At 40.7% G+C, this 22,403-nt stretch overlaps 1 protein-coding gene across 7 annotated transcripts in view; it reads right to left on the bottom strand.

Moving 5' to 3' along the window:
* The window catches only part of DPYD (dihydropyrimidine dehydrogenase), a 538,071-nt gene that overhangs the window by 85,030 nt on the left and 430,638 nt on the right, over positions 1 to 22,403 (bottom strand). For 5 of the 7 annotated variants that reach the window (XM_044432357.1, XM_044432358.1, XM_044432361.1 and 2 more), the window contains one exon: positions 22,130 to 22,249. The exons of the other annotated variants lie outside the window; for them this stretch is intronic. In XM_044432357.1, the coding sequence (XP_044288292.1) occupies positions 22,130 to 22,249 (120 nt within the window). The remainder of the gene's footprint in view (positions 1 to 22,129; positions 22,250 to 22,403) is intronic. 7 annotated transcript variants of the gene reach the window in all.

Here is a 22,403-nt window from a genome sequence, read left to right as displayed (position 1 = left end):
ACAGAAAGAACTTGAGATTTTTAAAAATGTAAATACTGGAGGAAATGAACCTGACAGATTCATCCATCCTTATTTGTCCTTCAATTAAAGTTTTTATGAAGTCTGCAAACATTGCATTGAAGCATAACATTGCTGTGCTATTAGTGATTATTAGTCCTGAGGGCTATAGGCTACCTCCAGTGCAAGAGACAGTATGAACATGTATACCAGTTGCTGAGCACCATGGTTGGGAAGGTGCTGTTGCATTCATACCCTGCTTGTTAGATTCCCAGCTAGCCACTATGCTACCATTGCTGGACAAGATGGACCTTTTGTATGGCCCTATATAGTGTTTTATATTTTTAATACTAAAAACCTGACAAAACATAGCAAAACAATGGATAGGAAGAAGAAAGGATGTTACAAAGGTGTTAAAAACATACATTCCAGAACCGCAATAACAAGGCATGGGTCAACCAAAGTTGTTCTTTATTTTTTGGCTGGGCCTGGACAGTCATTGAAAGAAGTCTGTATAAATCATCTGTCTGACTTTGTATAAGGTGTCCCTTATAGTCTCCAGAGGTTTATTTGCTAAATCAACTTCTCACAGATTATCAACTTCTTATGCATTAGAGTGCAAACTATTCTCTCGCCCTGTACCTCTAGCAGAATAAAGGCATTTTCCACCAATGTCACCTTTGGCAGGTAAAATGCCATCATCATTTTGTAGCTGAGTAATGATACAATGCAATAAAAGTTGCTCAAGGAGGGTGGAGGGAAGATATCATGTTTTCACCCTTTTAACTTTCTCCTGATGTGATTAGTTCCAGAAAGATGAGGTATCATTTCTGTGAAGGAATTCCGGATCATAAGATTGGTCCTTAGGAGCTGGCAACATATAATAAATGTGCTTTATTCCTAAACATCAATCAGTTTCAAGAATGGGGCTTGCTTGCAGAATGGTAATAACAGGAATACTCCGCTAATAACTACCACAAGCATTAAAACACTGGATGACAGATGTGAAGTGTTCTTCTGTAACAAGAACACTTTCTTGTAATTATGGCTTTATAACTATTTCTAAATATTTTGTTCCTGATGTTTCTAGAGTTTTGAACTGAAACCCTACAATGTTTCTATTTGTGAAAAAAGAAAATATTCACAGAAGTCAATGAAGCTTCTACTTGTAATACAGATGCTTTTCATTTGATTGTCTTTTAATTTGCAGGGGTTTTTTAAAATGAAAACCTCCATTGCTTTTCATAGGAAATGATAGGGAAGCAACCTAAAATAAATAAGACATAGAAAATGCTATAACTATATGCAAGACTGTATTAGAAAATTACGGGGATGTAAGAGCCATGGTGCATTGCACCAGGCAGGCGTGCAAAGCCCCCTCCCCACTCCAGTGGTTCACTGTTCTCTCTCCAGACCCCCATCCAGGCTCAGCAAGACTCTAATGCACTCTCTTTCTGTTTTCTCCAGTTTCTATCCTCTTGGACATACTCTGGTAGTGGGGTTTACTGCCTAATCCACATATGCATTCTCCTCCATTCTCTATGTGTGCGTCTGCTCAATGCATTCTGCATGTTTTCCAAAGAAGGCAGAGCAGATCTTCCAGATGTTCTACATGTTTACCCATGCCCCATCTTGATCAGTTCTCCTGAATCAACACACAACTAGCTTAAATTTGGGGGACCTTGTGCCAACAGAAGACTATGTGCAACTCTTCCAGTAGATTATCTGAAATGAGAGAGAAAGAAAAGGAACAATGGGAAAACTTGGAAGGGTTTTAAGTGGAAGATGATGATGTCTGGACTCCTCATGTAATTCTGTGCATGAAGTTGGGTGATGTGCTATAAAAGCCTCTTCTAGAAGCACCTGAAGGGCCCAGTACAGCATGCCAGACAGAGCCTCAGCCTTCGTATTTTAATTGCTGACTGTGTCTGACTGAAAGATCTGGCACCGTTATTTTAAAGCTTAGTAGCTATATAATTTTCTGTTTTACTGTATACTTAGAGCAAGGAATCCAGGCTGGATTATGATCCCAGGAGGAGGTTAGGGAGGCATTAACCTTTCACTTGTCACAGTTGTCCTGATCTAGAATGGATTCCACACACTGAGAATTTATAAAGTAATGGGTCAATTTCAGCCAATACAAATGGTTGGTGTGGGGCTTCAAATTCAGATTGTGGGGTGTATGTAGGGAGTTAGCATAAATTCCCTGTTAGTTTTCTTCTCACTTTTGTTTAACCTGGCAACCTTCATCATTTTTCCTCTTTTCCATCTTAATTTTTCTCTCCCCTTTCCTGTTTTGCTAACATGGTGTCCTAGGCACTCAGAGCTTATCATGGAGGACTGTGGGATTCCCAAGGAGCCAGTCATCCCTTGCAAATATCTGATTTGGATTCTTCACTGAAATGATAGTTAAACCTTATTTTTTAAACACTACATTGTTTTGCCTGATCTGTGCACCAGCCATCACTGAGACAGCGGAACATCATGGGATTCTGGAAGTATTGGCAGAGACTGTCCACACAATCCTATGGCACACTAAGTGCAATGGTGCTTTCGCCACAGTAAATGTTTGAGTCTGGATCCTAACCTGTGTTTCCACTGAGTACATGCCACAACTTTTATTCTCCCCTACTTTTACTATAGGTCCAGAGCACAGGATTTTGACCAGCTGGCAGCCACTGGAAGCAATAGGATCAGAGCGCAAACCTGCAGCTAATTCATATCCTCCACCATGTGTTAAAGACTAGCCTCCCCTACCCTTGTGTCCTCCAGAAAATTTCAGCTTCAGCTCACAGCATTCCTGATCATTGGCCATTCTGGGTGAGGCTGATGGACATTGCATTCTGGAGCGACAAGGCTTGGGTAGACTGTTATAGTCTGTGTACAAGAGCACTATGTACAACTCTGTACAGGCAGCTTCCACAACTGTGTAATTCAATCTGTCCGACTGACAGCAAATGGATACACAGGCAGGTGGATCATCTACCATATCTAACCCATAGGAAGAGGGAGGGATGCCCACACTCCACTGCGTCAGTCTGGGAGGGCTACTGTGTGAGCCATCAGTTAAGGCATCAGCATTGTCACTGGGCTGCTGACTAGGTGAGTCCAAAGGGAAGCATTGGGCTTACTGCACCATCTTGGTAAGCAGGTTGCAGTCCTTACACAGATATATTACTTATTTACTTAAAAAGGGAGTTCATAGAAAATTATAGCCACTTTTTTCAAAGGGGGCAGTTTCCTGGCCATTTTTCTATTACTCTATTTAATTAGCCTAATATGCATCCTCCTTTATTCTGGCTTCAGACTTTGCAGGTCGCATTTTGGTTTGGAGTCTTGCATTGATGAAAGTTAAACAGGATTAGCAGAAGTGTTTGATTTATTCAGAAGCAACACAAAGAGATGCAAGATAATTCCTATGTGCTGCTCCATCTGATCATTTTAATTGTTACTTAACAAGGGCACCTCAGAGGGTGAGGAGGGTCCTCAGATTTTGTACACAATCAGTCCCCTGGACTGCCAGAAAAAGAAGATGATAATCATGTGAAAGTGTGCCTGACTGTGTTCAATGGATTTCTTCTTCAGAGTAATGTTTGCTGATCAAAACTGAGCTGAATTAACTCTGTTCCATGCACCTACAAAGAACATGCCTATTTGATCTGAAAACATTTAGCATCAGCCCCATCCAGCCTTTGCAAGTAACACACACCTTTCATCGGAAGCTATCAAAGCATTTTAGCAACAACAAAAAATGGGATTGAGGAATTACATCTCACAGGAGCAACCTGCAGAGGAATGGCTGCTGCACACGAGTGCACAAACAGGTCTCTACGCGGCCTCCCCACAAATACGCATCACCACGGGTGATCACCTTTTTACCTAAAGGTAACTGTGAGCATTAAGTACAGTATAAGATACACTCATACTATACCGGAAGAAAGTGGTGTAAGTGGAAGCAGAAGCTCATGGATGCAAGTAGAGTTGGTTCCAGGCTACCCAAAAGATTGCCTTCTACCACAAGAACTTGCCTGGTTCTTAAGAACTTCTAGAGAGGTCCTTCTTTTGGAGCCGCTGCCTTCAGAGATCTCTGTGGTGGCACCATGAAAAAGCACCTTCCAGGTTGCTTTTTCCTACCGGTGGAACTGCCTGAGAGGTGAGGCTGCGCTTGCTTGCTTTCTGCCACCCTTCCACCTGCAGGCAGACGGACCTACCAGAGAAAGCTGGTCTGTAAGGTGGTCTTTTGGACTGGATGTTATTTGCATTCTGTTATTGTTGTGCTTTTGTTTTAATGTGTCTGTTTGTTTTTATTAATTTCTCGGAGACGGTTAGGTGCCTTGAGTGCCATTTTTAGATGACATACAAATCAGATCAATAAATAAGGTGAAACCCTTTCCAACTTTTGCCACAGACGTGCCACCTCTTTCTGCCAGCTGACAGGCCATTGTCAGATAACTGTAGTCTGAGAATGGTAAGAGAAGTATTTCTTCCCAGTCAACCCGCACAGCCAGTATCGTTTCCATTCATATTTAGCCTTCCTGCATTCATATTTTTATGTGTTTTTATATGTTTAATATGTATTTATTTATTGTTGTGAGCCGCCCCGAGGCTTTGGTGAATGGGGCGGCATAGAAGCTTACTAAATAAATAGATAAAATAATAAAGGCTTTGGCAAGGGGTGGCATAGAAATGTTATAATAATAATAATAATAATAATAATAATAATAATAATAATAAATATTCAGGTTTAGAGACTGACCTGGACACAGCCTTAAAGTGATAACATTTCAACTTGAAATTCATACTAGTTTTCTATGTTCAGGGAATAATGATAATGATAATACGGGACCATAATATCATGTTAGTTCACATCTGTAATCGGAACTCAAGAAACAAGGTTAATGGCTCACCTGCTGTTTGTATGAACTAGATCCAAATGAAACACTCATGTTAGTCAAAGTAGGTCTAGTTAGGTCAGAATGCTTGAAAAAAAGGCACTATAGCAGCACACAGATGGACAAATATGTATTTGAAATAATATGAAAACATGCCCCAGACTGGTTTTGTTTCCTTTTTATCTAATTACATGGCCTGGATGCAAAGAAGAGCAGGTATATGTCTACAAAATCATGCATCCGATGCTGCGTACTGTGGTATAATTCAGGGACTCTTATCTCTAAGTCTCTAGGATAGTCTATACACTTAAGCACAACCCCGAGGAGCAGATTGAGTTGAGGTGGATTATGCTGGATATCTGTTTTTTTCCTTGTTTTGTGTGTGAAGAAAGTAAATTACTACCTTGTATTTTATCAGCTACTGTCTTGAGTTCATTCAGAATTTCACAGTATTTAGGAAAAGGGACCAAAATTATATTTTCAGTGACTGGAAATTATATTTTGACTGCCTGATATTAGTATAAATCATCATATTTAATGAAACAAAATGCATTCAAATGTCACACATTTTCAATGTTCTCTGTGAATTGCCTAGGGGTGGGGTAGAATAAGAACTCTATTTATTTTAATATAAATAAAGAAAATAAATACAGAAAAGTTTAGCTGCTTCCACAATATACAAGCAACTGTGGAGAAAATATTTTGAAATACTCTGATCCAATTAATCTGCTAGGCACAACATGTAAGATATGGCAAAAATTAGTAATAATAATAACGAACCCAAATTCAAATGGACAGCATCACCCATATTGCCAAAACAAATGGAGCAGAATAATAGTTTTCAGACTCAGGTTACTGTGTCAATGCAGAGTTTTGAGCTGTGTTAATTCACCAAGCTTGATCCTGCTTGCCAAAGCATGCTTGTCAATATTTAGCACCCAGGGACCATGTTGTGAGTCTTTACAAAATCTCGTTTATAGACAACACACTAGAGTAGCTGCTGTGATCCTTTTTCTAACATTGAGATTAAATGGCTGAAATTTGTTTTGAGATTGTTGAAGTAGGGATGTATGTGTGAGTTTTCTTTCCAGATACCATTTGCAATCAAAAAAGGAGAAACAAGGCTGAAAGACTGAAAATGCTGTGCTTATTAAATGGAAGTTTTACACAAACTTTTTGTAATGCTTTTGCTGGGCCAAGCAGGAAATGTTTTTAGTCTTCTCTCTCCACCTTCTCCTCTGCTGTAAGATTAGATACTAAGCAAAGTTAATATCAGATACGTTGGTGCTTTTCATAAAGTAGCTGAAGTACAGGCAATTCACCTGCTATTTCAAACTGTCACGAAGCGTCAAAACCATTCTCCCTCCAATTGGCCAAAACAAGGTTTTCCCATGATCCTCCTCCTCAAATGTCCTGCTCAGTTCACCACTGCCTTTAAGCCTCATCTGCTCTGCAATTACCAAGTGAAGGCCTTCCACAGATTTGGGTAGGATACAGGCACAAAGAGGGGTGCTCATAGTTCTAAGAGCTTGTGAGCTGAGCCAGTAGCTTACCTTGGGGTACCCAAGAAAAAGAAGGGCAATGGTGGCAACTCCATAGACACCAGCAAAGTCACTGGTCTGGCTGGAAATGGGGCAGCCTCCCACAATATCGTCCCTCTGCTTTCCCTACCAGCTGAATACCAATAATCATTCCTGCAAATGAACATTTTGAGATGTTCTTGTTCTGTGATGGGATGGTATAGGAAAGCTTCAAGTAAATAAATAAACATGGTCATGGATCTCCTACACCCTTTCTCAGCAACACACCATGCATACTCAAATGGTCTCCCCATTAGCTAGAAGTACAATGAAAGATAATCAAATTTGCAATATAAAACTGGGTGGAATAGCAAACACCCTAGAAGACAGAATGGAGATCCAGGGAGATCTTAATAAACTTGAGCACTGGGCTGAAAGCAACAGCATGAGATTCAATACTGACAAGTACCAAGTCCTCCACCCAGGAAAAAGAAACCAAATACACTGATACAAGATGGGGAGTACACGGCTCAACAGAACTGAACAAGAAAAAGATCTTGGAGTATTGCAGAAGTATTACTTCCAAATCATGAGTAGTAGCAGTTCCTCTATACTCCTCACTAGTGAGACCTCATCTGGAATACTGTGTCCAGTTCTGGGCACCAAGGTTTAAGAAAGATGCAGGTAAATTAGAAAGGGTCCAGCAGAGGGCAACAAGAATGATCCAGGGTTTGGAAACACTGCCCTATGAGGAGAGACAGAGAGACCTGGGCATGTTCAGCCTTGAGCAGAGAAGACTGAGGGGGGACATGACATCCCTCTATAAGTACCTCAAAGGCTGTCACAAAGAGGAAGGTCATGACCTCTTCTTGCTGATGCCAGAGTGTAGGACACGGAATAATCAGTTCACGCTGTGACAAGCCAGATTCAGGCTGAGCATCAGGAAAAGCTTCCTCACTGTCAGAGCAATACAACAGTGGAACCAGCTGCCTGAAAGCCCTACCTTCTGGACCCGTACCATCCTTTCTATTTGAAAGGATTTTAAAGAACACAACATCTAGCAATCCATCCTCACATTCACCTCCACACTTGTCAACTGGGAATGTGTTTTCACTGAGTGACACTCTCCCTGTTAGGGGTATGAAATGTTCACTCTATAATCATGCTCAACTGTATTTCACGTATTTCAGCCTAACAAAAGATGTTCTGCAGCTTTAACCAGAGGCATCAGTTCCCATGACATCAATGCTTTGAAATGAGTGCACCATCATATTCATGTCTGAAAGGGTCAAAAGAAGAAATGTAAGACATGATGGTGATGATGGAGATGAGGTAAAGTCAGACAACTGTGGGGGAGGGGAAAGCCACAGGTACTGCATCCTATTCATTGGGAAATTAGGTGCCCAATGTTCACAGTGGGGTTCTTGCTATGTGGCAGATTCTGTAGAATCATGTAACAACTTCTCCATAAAATATTCTTTTAAAAATAACAATTGATGTGTGAAATTTGGAGAGAGAGCCTATATGAAGAAAGTATCTAATAAGTGCAGAGGATGATTAGTAAATAATTCCCTTATACAAAAATAAAGTATTTTCATTTTATATTGCAGTAAGAAAATTCAAGATTCAATACAACCTTTTTTATTATTAGGGACTGTTGACTGAGTCTATAGGCTTTCCTTGTTCATATTTTATTTATGAATGGATGAAGGCCAGAAGTTAATTGATAATCGCTTCAGAATGGTGAAAGAACAATGTGAACTCTTAATTTACTTTTAAAAGAATATTGTAAAAACAAAAATGACATGGACTTACAAGTTTACACATGGACTTACAATGGTTTTAGCATGGTGACTTAGTTCATAAACATGTTTATAAAACAATATCATTGAGCCTTATATTTCATATAGTTTTTGCATTAAATCTACAGGTCAAGATATCATCAACCTCTCCCTTAGTACATTAATTGTACTGGAAATGAGTTAAGACTCAAAGGGCCCATTAGGACTCAAAGGGCCCCAGAAAGTGCAGGGCATAAGAAAATTGGTGGGGGTATAAGTGTCCTGCTAGATTCTGCCCATGTACTTATTTAGCATTCAACAACCATCATATACATTCTAATATATTTAGAAAATGGGTCTTCATTTGAGAAGAAGGGAGGCATCATGTGACTAGTCCATATGTTTGTACATGGTATCTGTTGAACATAGGGCTGTTCTATCACCCAAGAGTGTTGGACACAGAATTGTGGTTAAGTTACAGGAAGACAGATTTCGGCTGAACATCAGGAAAAACTTCCTAATGGTCAGGTCAGTCATACAAGGAAATCAACTACCTAGGGGGTGAGTGGGCTTTCTGGAAATATTCCAGCAGGGACTGAAAAGCAATCTGTCAAGGATGCTTTAAATTGGATTCATAAAATGTGCAGCAGGTTGGACTTGTTGCTCCGCATTTGTTTAGTCCACAATTGGAAGTTATCTGACCTGATCCACTCCTCACAAAATATTCTGTGACTCAGAATGGAGCCTAGTCCATAGTTCTCCAAATTTTGTAATGTAGTTTTGTCCCTAAACTGCAGGTCAAATATGCATTTAATGATAGAGTGCATTTAAAATGTCAGGGTTGGAATGTGTGTGTGTGTGGTGGGGGGGAGAGAATACATTTTCGTGCAGATTTATTTTTATTTAATTTACGTTTAATACCTCCTCCCCCATGGCAGATTGAACACAAGAACAGAAGAAAAGTCCTGCTGGATCAGACCAAAGGTCCATCTAGTCCAGCACTCTATACACCAGGGGTCTCAAACTCAACTTACCAGGGGGCCGCTGGAAGTAGAGTCTGGGTGAGGCTGGGCCGCATCAAGCGGTGGTGGTGGGCCACTCATCCCGCATCGCTCCCGGAGGCCAGCCCAGGCGCCGCCGGCACTTTGAAGGCCACAGGGCCCCTCTCCCGTGCCCCGTCCGTCCCGGCAATTGGCCCGCGGGCTGCGAGTTTGAGACCCCTGCTATACACACAGCGACAAACCCACAGGATTGCTCAAGAGGGATGGGTGCAAGACCTGCTCCTGGCCAAGCCCAGGCACGCTGCCTTTGGTGAAGGGAGTAGCACACAGCCAGCCAGGCCAGCAGCCACTCACAGCCTTCTCCCTCATGAACCTGTTCAATCCCTTTTCAGAGTCATCCAGCTTGGTGGCTCTCACCCTGGACTCCAGAGTTAGGGGAGGGACAAATATGTCTCCCTCTCCACATGCATTGTTTTAAACATCTCCATCATGCCACTCCTCACTCACCCTTTTTCTACGTTAAACACTCCCAGTTGTAGCAGTCACTCTTCCTGGGGAAGCTGCTGCAGGGCCCTGGTAATTGTTGCCCTCTTCTATACTTTTTCCAGGACTGTGGGTGGCGCAGCGGTTTAAACGGCTGAGCTGGTTGATTGAAAGGTCGACAGTTCGAATTCGCACAATGGTGTGAGCTCTTGTTGCTCCGTCCCAGCTCCTGCCAACCTTGCAGTTCGAAAGCATGTAAGTGCAAGTAGATAAAAGGGTACCACTTTGGTGGGCAGGTAACAGCGTTCCGGCACTTCAGTGTTTAGTCATGCTGGCCACATGACCACGGAGACTGTCTGCGGACAAACGCTGGCTCCCTCGGCTAGGAAACGGAGATGAGCACCACCCCCTAGAGTCAGACATGACTGGACTTTAATGTCATGAGGAAACCTTTACCTTTAACCCTTATACTTTTTCCAACTCAGTAAGGCAACCAGAATGGAGCACAATATTCCAAGTGCAGTCACACCAAAGAATTGTATAAGGGAAATAGGATTTTAGCAGTTCTGGATTCCATTCCACTCCATTCCTAATTATGCAAAACTGGGACAGAACAGAGTAACAAATTCAGGTATGAGTAACCACCACAGACTGCCTGCCCCCACAATCCATTCCTAGGTATAGACTCAATAACAAAGAAAAAAAATATATGTCAGCTGCAGAGTAATTTTCTTTCTTTTAAAAAAGCTATTCTACAAGGACCAGTGATACCAACTGCTGATCTATATATACTCCATGGGTTTGGAACAAAATACCTTGGTTGTTAGGCTGAAAGCAGTGCCGGACACTTCTGTCTGATCCTTGGGAGATACAAGCCATCTCACAGATAAATTTTGTGAGGAATCTCATTCCTTCCTTCCCTAATTTCCCTTTTCACTGTTTTGTCTTCTTCACCTTTTCCTCAGGGAACAGCATGATTGATAGCCCTAATCCAATGACTGTATTACAGCTACCTCAAGTTGGACTCTTTTCCTTATCATTAGCAGTTACCCTATGGTTAAATTCACAGCTCACTGCTCAGTACAGCCCCTGAGATTTAAGGTTCTGGCCTTTTAGAAAATATTTAACATACAATTGAAATCCTGACATACTCAGAACTCAGTTCTCTGCAAGGATTCCTTAATTAATCCAATGTACTGTGCCATTGTGCTATGTAATACTGTGAACTACTATCAAGACTCAGAAAAAAAGTGTAGTACTAAATTAAACAGACCTTGGCGGTGTCTGCATCCTAAGGTATATCCCCCACCTTCCTGAATAGATCTTTGAATATTTAAATTAACTTTCATAACATGATGTGGAGGGAAGGCAGAAGAAAGAGAAGCCCTAAAAGTTCTACACCTTCATCATGGTGGGGGTTGACGGACTTTTCCCTGTCTCATCATGCAAAGGCTTCTGCCCTTCTTTGGTTAAAGCTTGGACTGTATCTGCAGAAAACAATAGAAGGAGGGAGTACCAGTACTGATGGAAGTACTAGAATTTCATTAGATTGCCTAAGGAAAGGTGCTGTTCTCAGCCAAGGCCTTCATCTGCAATATGGTGATAATGCCAGCTTACAAGAATAGTGTAAAAATCCTGCTCTGAACACTCAAAATACACAAAATGTGAAATAGTAACAAGAATAATTTTTATTATTCTGCTGTATTTCAGAGAACGGTCTGATGCTGCTTACTGTTAAGGCCAAGCCTAGGTGGGAGACAAGGTAACTCCAGATAAGCCCCTCTGAGGTTCCAAGGCAAAAATGGCAGTGTGCAGATGATTTTTTTTTTTAAAGGGGGCAATTTAGTGTCCATTAATTATCTCTGTCAACACTGCCTGTCAGTCGACAAAGGCTGAATGAAAAACATGATGGGGAGGCAATGTGAAGGAACAGCCATTTTTGCATCCCTCCCTCATTAAACTGTGCTGACGACTAATTGCCTAAAGATGTGTTTTTGTCTTTAAGTGTAAAAATACTGGTGGACAGGATAGAGCTCCTGATCTGGTCTGTAAACCTTTGCCCTGGTTCTAAGTCAGTCAATGAGCTGTGAGCTTCTATGAAAATGGCAGCTGAGTCCCAGATGAAAAATTATGCATCTCCTAAACTGCTATTCTGCTGAAATGTCAAGCTATGGCCGGGCTGTGCCTCACACTCAGCACTTGGCATTTTCCTTCTGTCTGCTTTGTTGCCGTGAAGCAAACATGAACAGTGAGGATTAGTGTAGGGCAGGTAGCAGGCAAGCTCACTGTCAAAAATCTATTATTAGGGCTGTGATCTCTTTCTGCACAGACCAGTGACAGCCGTGCGTGGGGAGAAACAAGGCAGCAGGCAGTGCCACCATAATGGAATAAAGAGAAGTCTTTGTAAGTCTGTGTACATAATGCATGCAAATGAGCAGCTCTAATGGGTGAGCTACACTTAACAGAAATAATAGCCCCCAATTGAAATCGTATCAGATTGGTGTTGCAGTCCTGCTCTCTGAGTAGGCTTTTTGTGGCCTGCCTCTCTAAAGTAGTTTTTAATGTGGTCTCTTCTATTCTGTCTGATTCTCTCTCCAGGTGCAATTTACCTCCCACTAAAATAAACGGTAAGAGTCCCATTGATTTTAACAGAGCTAAATTGCACCCTCTGCTCTCACACGCATGCATATCACATACATTTCCTGTCTCATGATGGCTGGATTTCGATTCATGTCTAATGACTAGAGCTGACATCACATAATCAATAAACAACTTGTGAGTTAGAAAACAGAAATCTCCTCTTCTCCTCCCTTCCCCTGGCCCCCAACCAGGTCTTCACCAAAATGATGTGTCAAAGAAAACAATTCCATCAAGCTACTTCCCTTGTCACTTGAAAATATCCATTTCCAGGAGGTTAACATATATGGTTTCTATTAAAAACAAAGAATTTGCATGAGCACCCAGGTGTATTCTAACATAACACAGCACCTTACTTGTCAGGGTTTAGTCAGAGGTGGTATAACCACATTTCTTGAAAGAGAGTCACAGCTAAATGGAGGACATTGAAACAACAACAAATGATGTGTTTTCCTGCCTTCTATGAAAATGCAGGGATGTTTCACCTGTGACATCTCAGCTGAGGTGAGAGGCAGGCAAGTCTGTCAGTGCTCTTTCTATCCTTGATCCGAACATGAAAGCTGGTACTGAATGCCTAAGTCGGCATACTTTTTGATACTTTCGGTCTTCCACGCCTCTGGCAAGACTTTTTTTTAAGTACAATTCAGATGCAATTAAGGACAGTTCAGCTCCATTGATTTCATTGGGAAAGAATTAAGCATGTGTTTAATTGAAATCAGTAGGACTTAAATGTGCTTAACTTGGGCTGGATCATGCCCCATATTTTCCGCCTGCATGGATACAAAAATAAGTGTAGAAAGATGTGGGCAGTGCATCCCTGCAGCTTTTCAGAAGGCAATGAATTCCCTAGCAGAAGTTCCAGCTTTGAAGGATTAATATTAATAAATTGTAGCACCACCTCCTACAGCAGGAATTATGGACAAATGTTGTCTGCAATCTTGTATTAATTACCTTAGAGTAAGTCCTATTGAACTCAGCTAGGATTTCTTGTGCACAGGCATACACAGAGGATGAGACTGCCAGCTGGGTGTTTTATTTAAGCCACAATATTTGCATGTTTGTGATGCAGAATTTAGACTTGGATAGTCAAGGTGGTGTAGGGCTGGAATTGGGCAAAGCAGACTGGGGTAGAACTCCACCTGGCTATGGAGTTCAGTGGGTGACCAGAGCGCAGCTATTGCATCTCACTGCATCCTACCTGACAGGGTTCGGTGCAATAACAAAATGGAAGTGGACAAGTTGACCAGACACCCCTGCAGGAAGGGCAAAATGTACATGAAGCCAATGTGTTAACTCTTCCTTTGACTATAAGTCCATATTTAGGCTCACGCGAATGGGACGGCATACAAAAACTCCAAATACATAAATAAAAAAACTCCAAATAATAAAACACATTTTCTTTCCTATATCACAGGTGGAACATATATGTCCCAGAGGTATTCCTGAACTTAGCAAATGACTACTGTACAGTTGCATTAGTCTGTTCAGGCCCTTCCTCATATGTGTGATATTTATATATTGTTCCAGATCTCCAATCATATTGTTACTTAAGACTTGACAAATGGTATCATGAAACTTGAAAGATGTGGGTGATTTTGGTTACCCAACATTAATCATTTTAGTGATTCCTATCACAATATATCAAAGTTTTAGATATTCAGAAACTGATACAGGTAGTCCCCAGATTATGAACATCTGGGTTACAAACAACCCATACGTACTAATACATGTAATTCCATAAACCATATATGAATTAGAGCATATATGAACAGCTTTAATGAAAAGTCATGAATATCTATCTCTAGGGAACTATGTGACACATTTGGCAATCAATCATAAATAGTTCCCTAGAGATAGTCACGGAAACCCATTTCCTTAGACCAAATGTTTTCACCTTCTCCAATGAGTTCTTCAACAACTCAGACAACAGGCTTGCCACTCTTCCACATAAGTCTTGTGCTCTTCAGGAACCGGAATTGGAAGCTCAACAAATGCTCTGCCAACTCTGCCTCTGTACATGGACCCATTGAGACTAATTTGCCAGGGATTAAAGTGTTTTGAATGTAATAAGCAGGCACTGGGCTATACTGCCCTAGCAGCCCATTATCAGAGAACTCTGGAATATAATGAGGGACTGGTAAGCCACCTTTAAAGATCCAAATTATTTTCTATTGGGCTTACATTAAAATTAAAGACAAAAGTAAAATAAGTTTAATGAGATTTGGGTTGCTTTTATTGAATATGTTTTTTTAAAAGGGAAAGGACTGGAACCATCAAAAGAATCATTGCAATTTTAGAAGGAAAAAAGTCCTGAAAGGATTTTTGAATGAGTTTTTTTCCTTTAATATGAATCCCACAATTCCAGCGATGCACAGAGACCATGAAGAAGAACCATGGCTATTATTTCAAACATCACTCCAGACCATGCTAAGTTTCCTTAGCCATGGTTTGTGTGATATCTCAATGGAATCCTGGTCTTATTCTAAAAAGATAAAAAATGATGAAAAAAGGTACCATCCTGTTTTTAACAAATGTTCAACAATTCCTTTTCGGTCACATTCACCTAAAGGTGTAGTTCCATCTTTTATTTATTCCTGAACCTAACCATTGTTGCATGCATTACTGTGCCTTTGCGTTTTGATATTCCTGTAAGTTTAAAAAGCAGTTGACCACAAAAGGGGATGTAGCTGGATAGAGAGAAAAGGTATTGCAGGAAGAATGAAGATACCTTTCCACAGTGCTTTGTGGTATACTGGAAATGTTGTGAATTGTATGGATTTAAAAAAAAAGGCCTGGAGTATGTTGAATCTCTAATAAATTAAGGGAATAAAACATTAAGGCATGCACAGAAGTGGCATCCTTTCATCTCAGCTAAAGAATCCGTATCTCATTGTCCTATACAAGGAACATTGGCTTGCTGAAGAGCCCATGCAATGTACTGGCTAGCCTGAGCAATGAACCAGGAATTTCCTAGTTAGATTCTAATAGCATGAAAGGGTATCAACTATAAACTCCTTCAATAGCCATAGGCAAGCTAGTATGTTAAAGATTGTAAAGATATCTGCAGTAATGTATGTGAAACACTTGCAAAAGCACTATACAAATGTGATATATTATTGTTGCCCAAAGAAAACAAAGCACCTAATTTGAAATTAAATTGCTGGCTATAAGTCTGATCAACCTTTAAAATATCAGTGCTGCTTGGTTAGCTGTACTTTTTATTCTAAAAGGAGTGTCAATTAAAAATTCCCAATTAATAGGCAATTAACAACCAAAACTGACATTAATATAAGACCCTTTAAAGTATCATCAGCAAAATGAAACAGATAAAAACATGTACATTAGTTGTTAAAATAGAGAATAGATAATAATGGACTATAACTGAGACACCATCTAATAGATCTTAGTAAATGTGGAATATGCTTCTGGTGAACTATTTGCATCTTTTCAGTGTTTCACATAGAATGGCATATAGGTGCTCTAGAAGGGTATGAATATCATTTTAATTTGCTGTTATACAAGTGCATTTTCTGACACTTAAAGTAATTGGTCTTTTGAAAAGTTGATGTAAAGTGCAATTTCTGTATTAATTTTACATTCCTTCTCAACTAAGGAAAAATGCCTTTTTGATTTTTATTATCTTGTAGTAACATAGTCACCAAACTCTGTGGCAGTCAGTTCTTCCCCAATTCTGTTCAAGACAAAAGAAGCTTTCCCTCATTATATGCAAACAATGTGATTTTAATATCACATCTGTTAATTGAATTAAGGCTACTGCTAAAGGACCTGTTATAAAGAACAGTTAACGGTTAGCTATTCAAAAGCTAAAATTTCTGGTTAGCAACAACAGCAGCAGCTTGCTGCTTATAGAAGTGAGGTCACTGCCGACCCATGAGGGGGTCCTTTGCATTGGTCTCTCCCTCTTTCTGAAAAGTCTAGGCTTTCTCAGCCCTGCTTAACAGTTGAATTGCAGGGCTCTGTCAGCAGCAACCTTGCTCTTTGCTTCTTTTATATTAACTAAAGATCTTTTATTTGCCAAGGATCTGTATAATGGTTTTGAATATTCAAAGTGCAGACTGGAACTTACCAATGCTCCTGAAAGTTAGAGGAGAAATCAGAGGATCAACACCTAAGCACCACATTGGAAGTCTCACATGCTCCATTTCTGGAAGTTTAAGTGGTGAGCTTTCATTGGTAGCAGAGTAGGGAGTTAAGTGATTGGCTTGCACAGCCCTCCTTTAGATTTGAATTGTGGGGCTATGCGAGTAGAAATATTTTCAAAATAATGTGCTAGGGGCATAGAATGATAGAATACTAGAGTTGGAAGGGGCCATGAAGGCCATCGAGTCCAATTCCCTGCTGTTGCAGGACACCACGTCACACCATCCCACTCAGATGGCTGTCCAGTTTCTTTTTTAATGTCTCTAGTGCAGGAGAGCCCATCACCTCTCCAAGCAGCTGGTTCCACTATCGTATTGCTCTGACAGTGAGGAAGCTTTTCCTGATGTCCAGGATGAATCTGGGTTGTTGCAACTTGAACTGATTATTCCATGTCCTACACTCTGGCTTCAGCAAGAAGAGATCTTGACCTTCCTCATGTTTTGGAATGTTGGCTAATAACTTCACCTCATATAGTATTATTTGGTGGTTTCCCAGCTTTTGTGCTGTTTTTCCCCATTCCAAAATGTTGGAATGCCTTGCCTAAGTTTTAGATATTGGCAGTACGAACATTAACATGAAATAGGTTAGAATGTTTCCCTTTTTGACCCTGATCCTTTGGCTTTTGACCCCACTGCTTTTTCCTGGTTCAGCCGCAAACCAGAATGAAGCTTCTGAAAACTGTTCTGAAATGAAATTTGGCTCTGGGACTGAAATAGTTTCTGCATCCATGACATGCATTTTATGAGCTCAGTAATGCTCCCAGTCCTGGCTATGCACCTAACAAAGAAAAAGCTTTAAATATGATCTTCAAGTGAGCAGTGCAGTCCCTAATAAAACATTTTCCACTCATCAGTTAATATAGTAAACCGCATACTTGGTCAGCAAAGTTTGGCAACTGCAGGCTAGATGTGGCCGGCATTGTATTGGCCTGAAAGAAGGATGGCAAGAAAATGCGCTGGCCGTACCTGCTGCTAATACATAGTTAAAGCAAATCCTTATTTTGCTTTCCCAAAGAAGATCAGCAGTATACATGTAAGCTGGGGAGAGAAATTTATTTATTGAAGACTGGTTCACCTTTTCCATTTCTTGCTCATACAAATTGCCCAACCATCTTCCAAAAGGAAATGTATTTTCACAGAAAGTTGAAACCTCCTCAAAATATGAGATTCTAGAAGGTCAAACAAGTTCATTGACCATGCATCTTCTGATATTTGTCCTCAGTTTGCCAGTACAGACAATCTCCTATCTATTATCTAAATCTATTTTATTATGAACTAATAATAACCTTTGTATTAATATGAATAAGGATCTAATTTCTACGGATGCTTTCAAAAGAGAGGTGGTAGCCCTACTGAATATGCCTTGAGGGCAGGGATCTGTCTGTCTTTTGAAAGAACATGGCTACCTGCCCTGAAATCCTAATACAGGATGGGTAAAGTCCAAATAGAGTAATTTGAATTATTTACAGATCATGCTTTGTTGCCACTCATTCTGAAAAATAGGCTTTTCCTTAAAAAAATGAACTCCACAGTAATGCAAACTATATTACACTTACAAATCTATAATTTGGAGCTAATCCTATTAGAATAATTTATTTCAATAATACAAAAATAGCATAGCAGAATGAAAACAGCAGGTTGTCCACCTATAGAACAAATTGTAGCTACAATTGCATAGCGTGGAAATAACTACAGCCAGACAGTTTGAAATATAAATCCTCTTAAATGGAAACCTTCCAAATAAAAAGGGCCTGTGTTATACTTTGTACTCTTAGGGCTATATATGGGTCAGATACTGTTGGTTTATATCTTTTTATGCACACCCCCAACATAGAGACAATCAAATTTGTTTTGTCCATGAGAAGATTTTATCAGTAAAGCAGTCTTGTCTGTCTGTCTGGGATGTTTCACACAGAATACCCATGGAAATGATGACATGAAGATGCCCTTTCATGATTTCCCCGAGCTTCCGCACCTGAGCCAGCCACAGTCTGATGAAGGCTTTAGAAATGCCCATGAATGGAAATGACATGCAAGTGCCTTTTGGAAGCTTAAAATGAATCTCCGCATGGAAAGGTGCCCAGGCTCGCTTGCCCCACCCATAGTGCTCCTGGCCCTGCTGCACAGTGGGGAAGTTGCTTTGAACCTCTGTGAGAAGGTCAGGAGAAGGTTTATCAAAATGCATTTAGCTGAACATTTTCAGAAGTCTCCAGGTTTCTGAGTACACACTGCTGAATGCATGCAGAAGCCTCCTTAAGGCCTTTCAGTGGGATGTACAAGGCCTGAAGCTCCCTCTCACTAGGATGGGGATGCTGAATGCCTGTTTGAACACCTGAACATAACTCTGGCTTTTCTTGGTATTCACAGAACAATCCAGTGGGTGGCTGTGAGAGGAGTCTTGCATCCTAAATTAGTCAGAAATCAGAGAGCAGATTAATCAAGCCAGCCTTCTCAAAATACCCATCCATCTTGTACCTTCCTCCTCCTCAAGCTGATGAAGGTGTGGATTTCAGTTCATACCAGCCCCAGCCAGCATGGCCAGGAATGGGAGGAATTACAGCAAAAGCATCTAGAGGGCACACAGCTAAGGAAAGTATATCCGTCTTGCACACACTAGCTCCGAGGTACAAGAGGCCATTGGTGCATGTCCCATAGAGCAAGCTAGCATTTCTTCCCCACAGGTAACTCCAGCACTGACTTGAGCACCGACCTAAGCCATGGGGAAGAAGGACCACGAGAGGAGTGAGCGAGATGGCATGAGAATACTAGCCTGACATTGCACAGGATGCCCAACGGACTGTGAGCTGCTGTCCATTTGATAAGGTGATGGCAAAGGATGGCTGAGCTCATGGATGCACCTGTACCTTCAGAGGGATAAATGTGCTTGGTGTTTATTCATCTGAGCAGCTATTTGGGTAACGCCAGGAAACTTGCAGGAGCAAGAAAGTAGTTTTCCTAAGTAAATTAGTGGATAATTAATAGTTCTTAGCTGTGGAAAACATGCATTTTCTTACCTTGCATGTATCAAAGGGTAGGAATAAGGGATAAATGAATTTGGTTTGCAAGTAAATTCTAACTTACCTCATTTGTACTTTCAAACTAATATGCAAATTGAAACCCTAACCATCTGAAATTTTCAGTTCTGCAAAGTCTGCAATGGAATTTTGAAAACAAAAGAAAGCTACATGTGATAATGTGTATATGCACACAAATATTTATATTAATTAAATTAAAATTAAATGCTTTAAATCAGCAAACATGCATACAAGAATTCATGTATTAGGAGAAACGTGCACATGTTCCCAATGTTTGGGGCAACCCAAATTAGGATTGGAAAAGTTCTCATAGTTTGGGACAAACTGAAGACTAGATCAATTAGAAACTGACCACTTTGCCCTTCCTTAGCTGTGAATCAACGTCCTTTCTGGCTCCATTATTGGAAAAAATATTCAACTTCCAAATATTTCAAAAAATATTGGAAAATATTTAAATTCTAGTAGAAGCTAATGGGCAACATAAAGAAAAGCTCCAACTTAAGGAAAGAACACATAGCAATATATTTATTCCAGCCAATAGAAACACACCAAATATGCTGAAGAACTGTTCAGCTCTTTCTGGAACTAGTTTATTGCTATGCTAAGCACTTCGTTTTAATGACGTTAACTAAGCTTTCAGAAACTATTGTTCAGCCATCTTCCTTCCTTAAATCTAGCAAATTATACTCTTTTAAGAGTTGAACGGAAAAGTCAATCACCTGCTTAGCTGTCTCCCAACAAAATTACCAGGCCATCCAAAGCTTTGGCTGGATCATGGCCAAGTTGAGTTTGCTGTCCCTGCACATTTTATATTCATCTGTATTGTAAATGCTAAACTTCGAAAGCCACGTTGCAAAAATGCTGCCTATTATTGCTTTAGATTCTCCAAAGTTATGCTGTAAAGGTGGAAAAAAAACCTCATGCTATTCACAAACTGGGAGGTTTGAAGTCGCACAGAATTTCCTTCCTCACTCAACCCCCATCCAAAAGAGATGAATTATAATCCATGAAAACAGAGCTTTACCATGGAAATTGGGAAAGGCCTGAAAAAGGTCAAAGAGTTCAGGTGCTGCTATCGTCCGTACTATACACATAAATGTTTAAATGAGTGGAATGGAGGATGTACTCCTCATAATGCTGCAATTTTACAGTATTTTCGGACTGACATGCCATGAACAAATATTCAGAAACAGCACCTTAAAATGAATGAAAGAAGACGACGGCAAAAAAAAAAAAAAAAAAAATCCACCAAATGGCGTTACGTATATAAAATACTACTGCAATAGTTCTTTTATTAATTTTTAATGCGCAGCCCCCTCTGTGACCTCTTTTATTCTTTGGCTGTCAACATGGCAGCCAGGAAAAAAATTGAAATGGGATAATAAAGCGTAGGAAGTACTTAAACCCCAAGAGTATGCAAGAGTGCTCCCTCTTCCTCTCCTGTCAGTCTGCGTCTCTGCTCCCCCCCCCCGCCCACCCCATATGGATTAAGCCGAATATGCTTTAGTTTCACAGTAAGCCAATGCCTTTCTTTCCATTTTTATATTTACTTTAAATACTACCTATTAAACACAAAGAGTGTTTATCTGTGTGAGGCTATGGACCAATTTACTGCTGTAAATAGTTTCCATACATTTATAAATCAATTAGGACAAAAACCCCGCACACGCAGCAAGCTCATCACCCCAGGACAGCCTTCCTGGTTTTGACACACAATAACACTACATGAAAGGAGGCTGTTTCCTTTTGTCTGTCTGGCCTCCTCCAAATATATTTGGCCTGATTCAGCTGCGTTTTGCTTGAACAGTGGGACATCATTATGCCATGAATATTTACCACTGTTTATATCTCCAAGGAGACTAATCTCCATACCACTACAGTCCAGAAGCTCACGGCATTGTCTCTGCAGGACCATGCTCATGTTGTCACAGCAACTGAGGGCACGGGGTCAAACAGATTAATCCATCAGTGAAAATAAAGCACTGCAATAGTGTACCCCAACTCCACACCCTCCCCCCCCCGCGACACACACACAGTTGCAAGCACACATCACCAACAGAAGCTTTCAAATAACATCCCCTTCCTGAATGCGTCATATAAAGTGCATGGATGTGTATCTCACAAAGGAGTGAAAAAGAAAAATATTCCGTTGGTGAGTGTGGTGTAGTATCTCAGAGGAAACCACTTACGGAAATCTGGTAAATCAGTAGATTATAGGAGAGAGGGAGATGCCAATTGTAGCCCGCAAAAAACCCACACATTGCACTGGGAATGTTTGTATTTTCCTTTTGCGATGCCCTTTGATTAGCCTCTGTCTAACATGTGGCCTGACAACTGTGACAGCATGAAAAATCCCAGCAAAACTGCGGGTCATGAGAGAAAAGAGATTTCCCCCTTCCTCAGGGGTGACCCCATCACTGCATTTCGTTGCAGTGTTTCACCATTAAGGAAAGGGCAACCCAAGAGTGTTCACACTCAATCTGTTCCATCTGTCATGACTATTAGGAAACCCCGGCCAGCAGCAAGCTGAAAAGCACAGCGAATGCAGAGGCATTGTAAGCCCCTCCTGATACTTCGCAGGCCTCAGTGGAGACATCTTTTCCGGAGAAAGGGCAAAACCTACCTGATACACCACCATATGTGGTCTTGTTACCCAGTCCAACGGAAGGCCAAGGTGTGCCATCTGCTCTCAGTCCCATCAGCCCTGACACAGTGTTGGTGGCTGTAACGCCATCTGCACCACCTGAGAACCAATTTAACGATCACTTTAATAAGCATGTTAACAGACCCTGTTCCGTGGCAGGAAGACCGTTCGAACGACAGGCCTGACGATTCTTACAGCCACGAAAATAAAAACTCTCAACCGATTCATTGGCATTGTGGCATTATTTTTTAAT

Source organism: Varanus komodoensis, unplaced genomic scaffold, assembly GCF_004798865.1.
Source record: "Varanus komodoensis strain SLA01 unplaced genomic scaffold, ASM479886v1 scaffold24, whole genome shotgun sequence".
NCBI lineage: Eukaryota > Metazoa > Chordata > Lepidosauria > Squamata > Varanidae > Varanus > Varanus komodoensis.
Note: the sequence above shows the minus strand (reverse complement) of the source record. Positions and strands in the feature narration are given on the sequence as shown.